This window comes from Pipistrellus kuhlii, unplaced genomic scaffold (assembly GCF_014108245.1).
Source record: "Pipistrellus kuhlii isolate mPipKuh1 unplaced genomic scaffold, mPipKuh1.p scaffold_m20_p_18, whole genome shotgun sequence".
NCBI classification, from domain to species: domain Eukaryota; kingdom Metazoa; phylum Chordata; class Mammalia; order Chiroptera; family Vespertilionidae; genus Pipistrellus; species Pipistrellus kuhlii.
Genome location: NW_023425493.1, coordinates 25,484,419 through 25,494,390, shown reverse-complemented (window position 1 = coordinate 25,494,390; position 9,972 = coordinate 25,484,419). Strand labels below are relative to the sequence as shown.

Sequence of the window (9,972 nt, the reverse complement as noted above, 5' to 3'; positions counted from 1 at the left end):
CAAAGGAGGGAAGTGAGAAAGTCTCTGGGTCTCAACTGCCATGTCAGAGGAGAAGGGCAAGGGGCTTCGTAGTGGCTTACGTAGAGACTTCCCCCCAATTTTTCCCAGAAAGGAAAACACCTGGATCGAACTCTCTTCCCTCCCGGCTGGAGGGAGCTGGCTCCTTGCTGATCTGCAGGTCCTACCCCCTCTCTCTCCCCCCACATTGTGGATAAACAGTGGGGACCTCGCTTCCTCCAAAGGTGCCCCACCCCAGCTCAGGAAAGCACATCTGCACATGGAGCTCAGAGGGAGCCCCGTGGAGGCGGGACTCCCGTCCAGCTTTCACTCTGACAGAGAGAACACCCCCCGCCCCATAGTGCCTAGGATTGTGAGTCTCACAGGAGAACACGGCTCTTCCCGGTGCCCGATTCTGACACGGCCAAAGGGGACGCCCAGCTGCGTGGGAGGCATAGCCTTCCCATCATGGGGCCTTGGCACTGACAGAGGAAGAGCTGCTAACGGAGAAATGGCTTTTTAAAAATCTCTTCAGGAATGGCTTGATAGACTTTAGGGTAGGATTACTCGTCTAAGCCTGCAATAACGCTCTCTGGTTTCCAACAGTCAGGCCTCAGAGAGTGGGACTGTGGCCGTTCTGTAGGCGGAGGGCCTCGCTCGGGAGCTCGGGCCGCCCCTCGCAGTGATGTGTACTCAGAAACAGTCATGGGGAGTGCAGGCCGGCACAGGGCCTGCCAGAGACTAAGTCTGATACAAAAGGTTAATGGAAAGTTACAATATATTTTGTAATATAGCAATATATTTCATATTTAAAATAAACGGATATGCTTTCTCCTATCGTTAAAAAATAGCAAGCAGTACAGAGAGGCAAGATGCAAATTCGTATCGAAGCTCATCTGATTCTGGATATAAACACTTCGGTCTCTGAGTTTGCCATTGGAAATGTCTCCTCCATGAACATCCGGTCATTCTCCTTTGTCGCTCGCTCCTGGTCGGTGCGCAAGGAGGGTCTGGGACCAGAACCGAGGTGCCGTGCTGTCAGACGCAGTGTCCGGTGAAGGCGTGTCAGTCTCAGCTGAGATTCAAACACTGAAATCATGTGACACGGTTAGAGAATGTCCTTTATTCCCTGTCCTCCTGTGAATCGGGACGTGGGCTGTTCCAATCAGATTCATATTTGATTTGTCATCCATGTTTGTGTGTGTGTTTGTTTGGCTATACATCCAGCATCTCTTTGGGATCCTCACTTCAGGTTGAGATTGAATTTTGTGCTTTTCCTCCATCATCCGCGTGGTTGGTCCCAAACATCTTTTGTTTGTTTCAACACACGGCCGGGTCCGAGGGGACAGCTCCCGGAATAGGACTCTCGGCGTGTCCATCCGTGTCTCGGGGCACGTGGCACCTAGATTGGAGGTCATACGTTGAAGATTGGATAATGGTTTTTGTCCAGAGGGAACTCCAGTTCGTGTGTGGGCGCTTCCAGTAACGGTGTAAGGAAAGAAAGATCACAGTTATTCTCCCCTCGTCTACAGAAGAAGACACCATGGCACTGAATACTTTTCAACACGCTCCGGCCTACGCCAGTTACATAGCTACAGCTCACGTGTCTGACAGGAGTCGAATGTGAATTCCTATTGGCACCACCTGGCACACAAGCCTTCCGGACGAAGAGCACTCCCCTGTGTTCTATGCCAGAGGTGGACCGTGGCTATCACTCTCCGGGAACATTCCTTTCTTACAGGGACCAGCAGCCGCGTTCCCATGATTGCTTTGGTGGCAGTAGAGAAGGGAGGGAGACTGCCCAGAGCGTCCTCAAGCTGTCTGGCCGCAGGGGGAGGGAGAGGAGGGGCTGTTCTGTGCCTACCACCTACCGGGAGACCACCAGGGAGCTGTCTAAGGTCCTGAAACCGGACGCAGCGGACTGCAGGCAAAAAACCACGACCACTCACCATCCTTCATCTGCTTCCCAGCAACTTCCAGGGAAGTGGAAAGACTGGACGGAACGGGGGACGTAGTTTGGGATTGAAAAGCAGTAACTTACAAGGAGTGGTAACCTACTGGTAGTGCAAGGCTCTCATTGTGTCCAGTGGTGATGGTGCTGTGATGGTGCTGCAACATGGCCTCTTAATTGGGGCCCCCTGTTTGTCGGGGCGCGCTCTGAAGAGCAGAGAGGTCCTGGAGCTGGATGCTCCCCCTCCGTCCCTCCCTGCCTTGTGGATAGATAATGACTTTTTGGTAACTACTGGTTGCCTTTAGATGTAACATCAAAGTGTGGACCAGAGAGATTTGGTCTGGCTTGCTGTTGATGGCACTAGTGATTCCATTTTTAAAAAAAATCGATTGAATACCTGGTACTTAATAACATTAACTAGAATCTTCATTTTAAGTACAGGTAAACTGAGGTATGATATGGTTATATTAATTGGCCGAAGATGGGGGATCCAGTGTTGGAATCTCTAGTTTTCTTCTTTTCCAGGATCACTCGTTTACAAGGAAATGACTGAAATCTAAGGGGGGGGGTGTCCTTAAATATAGGAAAGTCATCATTTCCCACTCAGTTCTTTCTTATCCTTAAATAAACAGTAGCTTGCAGCTGCTTGGCACTTTGGGATTTACTTGCACCTCCACTTCCTCCACTTCCTAAGTTATGTGATCACTGTGACACCACTGGTCCTTGCTGAGGTCACCAGTGCGTGGTGACTCAGGGCCTTATGCCTCTTGCTCACTCGGGTTAAGCATTTTTAGAGATATGAACTCATGAAGTTACATAGTATAAGGATTGCAAGAGCAGTTTATAGATACCTTATGACAATTCATTCATGATGACTCATGTGGCCTTTGAGCCAAAGGTGATTTCTAGTTGGACTTCAATCTAAGGAGGAACGAACCCCTCATCTGATATGATTTGCCAACGGATGCTCTATCCTGAAGTTCCACTGAGATCCGTGGTCTCTAAGCATCACAGTACTTCCCTGACGTTACAGTACATGGGTCTATAATATGGCTTAAGCGATGGGGAGGGGGGTGGCCCTGTTTTTTTGTGTTTTTTTTTTCAAGTGTCTAGATATTTTAGGGAACATTAGGGTACTCTGACCTGTCACCAAGTCATCACGAAGGTTATTGTGGGGACTCTGCACTGGGTCAGCCTTCCAGGAGTGGACAGCACTCAACCAGCTCAGCATTGGGGGTTATCGGAATGCAGTTTTTACCCAGAGCCAATTCTTAATTAAACCTCCTCCACCATCCAACTTGGAAATAAGGAACCAGAGGGCGTGGTGTGAGAGTCCGCCTGCCCTCTCTCCCCCTCTGACTGTGATGCTGGAGCACAGTGGGATCAGCCAAAGGACTGGCCGTAGGAGGAACCCCTGGGTAACCTACCCGGGATCATCCACACCTAAGTCAGCCAGGGTTGATTGTACTTGCAGGAGAATGGGTAACTTCCCACATAAAGCTGAATTATAGCACAGAGAAGCAGCCTTCCGTTTACCACTGCAGGATCAACATGCAGATTTGATCACCTTTTTTTGGGGGGGTGGATGAGGGAATATTAAATATTCTTTTGCCAACAATAAAACCCATACATAGCGATTGCACTACCAATAGGTCCAGGCATGCCCCAAATGCCCTTATTTCTAGAATGCCAGTGGCTACAGCTACTGGAATAGCTCCAACCACACCCTGGACTAGGGCTGCTAGCTTGGTCTTGAGCGCTTCACTGAATGTACAACATTCATGATGGATTCTAGAAGATTCATCCACAGACTAGGATGGGTCAATCATAGTCTGTGCATACTTTTAGGGTGGGGGGAATGGCAGTGGAATCTTGTACATCATTTATTTGGAATGAATAATAAATTGTTATTTGTGTGCATGTGTGGGCGTGCGCACACGTGTGCACGCGCGCGCACACACACACGCACACACACACACACCCCAGCGTTGAGCAGAGTGGAAAGGGGGAATAGGAGTGAAGAGGTGAGGGCTGTTGGTTCAGTGATTAGAGGTGGCACCGTCAGCGTGACCTGTCCGTGGTCTTCACTTCGTGAGATGGAACCGACGCTTTAAAGAGACTGCATGGGCATTTCATCTGTTCACACGCTTGGCTTATCTGTTCAGCAGAACCGTCTCTGAAAGCAGGGGGATTGTTCTTGGGACACAAAAACGGAGAGAAGTCTTCCAGAGAGTCAAGAGTTAAAACATAAAAAGCCAACAGCAAGGACGGCATCTGGGCTGTGCAAAACCACCAATGAAAATGCTCCAATGGATTGTCAGAATAAACAGGAGACCATTGAAGGAACAGCAACACCAATTAAAATAGGTTTTAAAAAATGTTTAGCAAGAGCGGCCTTAGTTTGCCCTGCCAGTGAACTGGAGTGTCATCCCGGACATCCAAAAGGTTGTGGGCTCAATCCCTGGTCCGGGCTCATATGGGAGTCAACTGATCAATACCTCTCTCTCCTATGGGAGTCAACTGATCAATACCTCTCTCTCTCTCTCTCTCTCTCTCTCTCTCTCTCTCTCTCTCTCTCTCTCCCTTTCTCTCTAAAAATCAATAAAAACATATCCTCAGGTGAGGATTAAAAAACAAAAAAGAGGCCTTAGTTCTAGAGTCATCTGCCTTTTACTGGTCCCCTTGTCCTTGGGAGGCCAGGCCAGTGCAAAGCAAAGGCCGGCAGGGCCACCATCTCCAGGACACCCTTTCGTGTGACCCCAAACAGATGAAATACTCCATGCAGCGCCGCACAGCTCCCCACAAGCAGACGTCAGAGACCTCAGAGTGAGAGCGTGATGAGGGACACGACGGCTTCCAAGTGACACATGTGGTCGTGGAGCCCTGGGAGGACTTTGCTCCCCGCCGGCCCCCTCCTCACAGTGCCTGCCCCTACCCTGGACGGTGATGTTTCTGGAATCCCTTGGAGCCGGCGAGATCTTAGACTAGTTCGGGACAGGCTCCTGACAAACCCATGTCGTCTCACCTGACCCACAAGGCTCCCTAAGGGCTTTTATTCTCATAACTTCTCATGTGGAGGAGATTTCGGGTCTGGTAGAAGGGACCCCCTGGGGCGCTGGACCCCTTGGTACTTCTAACACCTGGACCTGGAGTCCCGTCTTAGCCTAAACCTCATGGAGCGAATCCCCAGACAATACGTCTATTCACTCAGGTGTCACTGTGTGGACCCCAGCCCCCAGCCCCCCACGTGCGCACCCCTGGTCACGTGCTCCACAGGGACAGGACTCATTTGGATCTAAGAAGGAAACTCTGCAAAGCTTTGGCAATCACCTCCGACCCAGCAACCGGTGCGCTTCCAGGAACAAGCAACCTGGGCCGTGTCTGAAGGGACCTGCCTCTTCGGGGAAGCTCAGCGTATGGCCAACGCCAGCAAGCTCCCTGAACGGAATCACCCGCCCCGGGACCCAGACCCACTCCACACGCACGGAGAGAGTGCCTCCTGTGTGCGGGGGCGGGGGCCAGGCCCCCTTTTCATCTGGGTCAAGTTCAAACAAGAAAGTACCTGGGTTGAATGGTGTGTGTGTGTGTGTGTGTGTGTGTGTGTGTGTGTGCACGCTCTTGCAAACACACAGGTTTCTATGGGTATTGATACTGGATGGAAAATCTGGCTTTTTCTTTTCCTGGGTATTTTTGTTTTGTTTCGTTTTCTTTCTTTTTCTTTTTCCATCTCAATTGGGCGTTCTGATTGCATAAGCTATGGGCGGGAAGAATGACTGTGTTGGCAAGTCGTAGGCACCTCTCTTTTCCTTATGCCCCCCAGCGGCTTCCTCGGACAAAAGGAAAAGAGAGAGGTGTGCCCGAGGACCCCAGCGGCGAGGAGCCCCCGCCCCGAGCCTCGCACGCCCCCTCCCGCCGCGGGACCCTCTCCTGGGCGTCCCCGGTCGCCGCCTCGGGGCACGGGACTCGCCCACTCCCGCCGTGAACACCTGAGATGGAGCGTGGATTTCTGTTCTCCACCAGCTCTGCGGCAAGGGCCCTGCCAGAGGTGTCGCTTCCTGTCAGCTCAGCTTCCTGCTTCCAAGTAGAGGCACCTAAACAGAGATTAGATTTCTGGTTTCAAGGCATCTCGAACCAAGCACGCCGGATGAGCATGAGTTAGTCACGTAGCTCGGACGCTCCTCTGGGCATCCCCGGGTCTCCGTGCTCCTGGACGGCCGAGGGGGCCAGGAGGGAGTCCGCTTGCCTCGTAAGACCTGTGGGCAGTGTTTCCGGGGCGGGGAGGTTTATTTAGCAACTGCTGGAGCTCGTGTACGGGGTGGGGAAGGAGGTGGAGCTGACCCCGATGGGGCTGTCGGAGAGCGGGGTGCGGGCGGTGCCCACGGCCACGCTGACGCCCCGGGCCTCCAGGATGGCGGAGAGCAGCTGCTGCTGCTGCTGGCGCAGCGTGTCCGCGAGGAGGGCGGGCAGCGAGTTGAAGCTGGCGGCCAGGTGCTCCAGCTTGGACTCCAGGCTCCCGATCTGCTTCTCCAGGTCCTCGCTCCGGTCGTTGAGCTCGGTGATCAGGTCGTACATGACGTTCTGCATCTGGGGGAGGGGGGGGTAAGGCGGGGGGACAGGTCAGCACGGAGCACTCTGCAGGGGCGAACGCGGAGGACGCCTCCAGATTCCAACGGGAGTGACTCCCACCCGGCCACGCCTGGCGTGGCCAAGGCAGCGGCAGCGAACTTTCCGGGAGACACGGAGACGGAACGCTGGGTTCCCCTCCCCCTGTTACAAAAGGGATGCATATCCAAATAATAAAAGGGTGATATGCAAATTGACCCTGACGGTGGAATGGCCAGAATGACCGCTTGACCAATCACTAGCAGCAAAGCACCTCCTCGGAAGGTGCAAAACCACAGACACATCTGATCGCTGGGCACCCCGATGAGCTGGCCCAGAGGGCACCCCGATGAGCCGGGCCGCAGGGCACCCCGATGAGTCGGCCCTGGGTCTCGGCCCCGGCGCTGCCCGGCACCTACTGCCTGACCATGGGAGAGCCGGTCGCTTTGCTCCTTTGGATCTTGGGCTCCTCGTTTATGTTCCCCATCAGAACTACCGTCCGCAAACCCTTTACTAGGAGAGTTTACAGTCTTCTCATCTGATCACTACGCCTCCGAGGTCAGGAATTGTTTTCACGTCCCAGCCGAGGGACTGGAAGGTAGCAAGGAGCCCAAGGCCCCCCAGGCCTGCCCTCCTGCATTCAGCACCACAGCCACCTGGCACTCCTCAGCTGGGGGCAGGGGGAGGGGACCAAAGGGCAGGGCTGGGCACTGGGCGCTGGGCAGCTGGGAGGGAGAAGCAGCACAGCGAGGAAAGGCCGAGGACACACCACCGTCCTCTCCCGAGTGCTGCCTGGTGCCTGGAGGCCAGAGAAGGTGGACGGGTGGGAGACATGCTGAGCTCTGCCAGGACCTCGGGGTGGGGGGAGAAGGGGTCCCCCGGAGAAAAGACGCGGCCTGGATGGCCGCCACATTCTCCTCTCCAGGCCTCACAGGGCGCCTGCCCTGCAGTCGCCCCCCTCGGCCCTCTCTTCCCTCCCCTTCCTTCCAGGTAGCTCACTTCCAGATTAGTCACGGTCACCCCCCCACCCCACGCACAGGAGCCTCTTCACCGAGTTCTGGCTTCACCCCGTCTGTCTGCGCAGGCCCCGCCTCCGTGAGAGGCTGCGGGTGGCGCTGAGGAGAAGCAGCTGGAAAAGCCCCATTTGCCTGATGGTCCCGGGAGGACTCCTCCAGGTGAGCGGTGAGGCAGGAAGCTTGGCTGCTTCTGGAGGAAATATCCTGGGGCCCGATGTCGGGCCATTCCTGCATCCCCCAGGGCGGCCCCAAGCCCTGTTAGGCCCCACAAGACCCTCTTCCTGGCCACAGTGGATGGGGCCCAGGGTAGACACAGGGCCCAGCCAGCCAGTCCTCTCCTCTCCGGGAGAGGTTCGCACGGAGATCCACAGGCAGCCGCTGGCCTTTGCCTGTGGCCAGAACCAGAAGACAGACTCCTCGGTCAGGGGCCTGCCGCGGTCCGCGGGGGAGGCGGGGGGCAGAGAGAGCGGCCAGGGGCGAGGGGCGGGGGAGGCGGGGCAGCAGAGAGAGCTGACGCGGGGCACGTGGGCAGGAGGGAGCAGAAGGGTAGAAGGACTTTCCCAGGTGGGCCGCAGTGAGCTCCTTCCCTCCGGTCCGACCACCTGCCTGCCTTGAGGTTCTGCCGGGGACGAGCCTTCCTTGTATCTTGATGACAAAAGCCTCCATTCGAGAACTGAGTCCCAGCGGGTGTCTGGTACGGGACACCCCCAGGTCCCCAGGGAGCTCCCTCCCTCCCCCCCTCCCTCCGCACGCCCGTCCTCCAGGCTCTCAGGAGCCCCGCGCCTCCTCGGCACCCTCCGGGGCACGCAGGCCTGGGGCTTCTCCCTGCACAAGCCACACGTTCCCCGGCTTGGGAGGCCCTCTCTCCGGCTGGATCCCTTCTCTGAACAAGGCGCCTGCACGTGGCGCAGCGCCGCCTGCCATCTCTCTGATTGCACCCTCCTTTCAAAGGGCGTTAAATCTGCCGGAGGGAGTCTCTCCCGCTTGCCCGGGGAGCATGTGCCATTATGGTGATTGACATCTGCTGGCATCGCCTGCAAGGCTGGCCCTGGGCTGCCCACTTGATATATAATTTCTGTCAGGAATCAGAGAGAGGGCCTGCGAGGGGCGGGAGGGATGGGGGATGGAGGATGGGGGCGGGGGGAGGGTGTGGGGAACGGAGGTGGGGAGGCCCTCTGCTCAGTGGTGCCTGGACTCAGCCGCACCAGTGATTGGCAGGAGGAGCGAGTTTCTTTACAGTATTCACAGCGGTTCAGGGCCAGAAACGCTTCTAGCCCCGGGGTCCTCAAGGGCAGGTCTCGTTTTTTTTAGTATCTTAGCATTCCTCATAGGCCATTTGCCTCTTGGGAAGCAGAGAAATCTACCCCAACTTGTATGCATGCATATACACATAACCAACGGACGAAAAACTCTGAGGAGGGAGGGCATGTATGGGAGTGGGGGTGGGGTGGGGATTGGTAAGGTATGTACACATATAATACCTTAATTTAAAAAAAATGAGGAAAAAAAAATAAGAAATGCACCCCACCCCCAACTTGGGGCGAGAAAGCTGGGCTGGAAGGACCGCAGGATGCGCGAACACGCCCGTCCGACGATCCCAGCAAACCGGAGGATTTTCCCGGGGGACCTCGGCAGCGCCGTGGCCATCACCGCCCGTCCGTTCTCCTCGGTGTGCTTTGCCCCGTGCAAACCCGAGCTCCTCTCAGGAGCCCTCAGGGCACAGCTAAGAAAGCCGCGCACTGCAGAGGGAGAGGCCGGCTAATTAATTCCAAGCCGAGGCAGATGGAACGTAAGAAACAAATGCCAGGTTTTAAAAGGCACCGAGACGCACGAGGAGACTCAGATGCCAAGGGCTTGGCCCTGGGCGGTTCTCACCGGAGGAGGCCTCGCGGCTCGGTGCCTCCCTCGGCCTGCACTCCGCGGTGCGGACGCCGGGCACGCCGGGGGCGGCTACACGCCAGCGTCCGAGAGCGCGTTAGGGACGGCTTCAGAGTTTGCCACTCACCTTGGAAAGGTCCACCAGGGTGTTGGCTTGGTCGCTCAGCTTCCTCTGCTCCATCTTGACGCTCCGCAGCCTGCGGGAAAGAGCGGGAAGGGCCTCGGTCTTCAGGAGCACGTGAAGGGTCAGCCCCACAGGCAGGCCCACTGCCCCAGCCGCTCGTCTGGTGTTGGAACCCAGCACGGGGGCCTCGCACGGGGGGGACAGCTGACCAGAACCAAGGGCTTGTCAGGCCCCCGGAGAGTAGATTCTTGTCTGCATGCATGCTTGCCTCTTGGCACGCTGGCTTCTCACTACACCCAGGCCATTTTCTGGCATGGATGCCTTTGTCTGTCTACTCAGCGGTGGAGAACCGTTTTTTTGTTTTTTCCCGCCAGGGGCCATTTGGATGTTTATAACATCATTCT

The 9,972-nt window shown here is 55.8% G+C and overlaps 1 protein-coding gene across 2 annotated transcripts in view; it reads right to left on the bottom strand.

Annotated features, from left to right (window-relative positions):
• Positions 1 to 757: 757 nt before the first annotated feature.
• The window catches only part of KCNN3 (potassium calcium-activated channel subfamily N member 3), a 111,552-nt gene continuing 102,337 nt past the window's right edge, over positions 758 to 9,972 (bottom strand). Inside the window, exons 7-9 of one of the 2 annotated variants that reach the window (XR_006741986.1) lie at positions 9,572 to 9,641; positions 5,935 to 6,532; positions 758 to 1,473 (exon numbers count right to left, since the gene is read on the bottom strand). Coding sequence is in view for 1 of the 2 variants with exons in the window: in XM_045583341.1 (XP_045439297.1) it covers positions 6,236 to 6,532; positions 9,572 to 9,641 (367 nt within the window). In the remaining variant the exon portion in view is untranslated. Of the gene's footprint in view, positions 1,474 to 5,672; positions 6,533 to 9,571; positions 9,642 to 9,972 lie in introns of those variants that run through there. The other variant, XM_045583341.1, reaches the window with a different exon arrangement.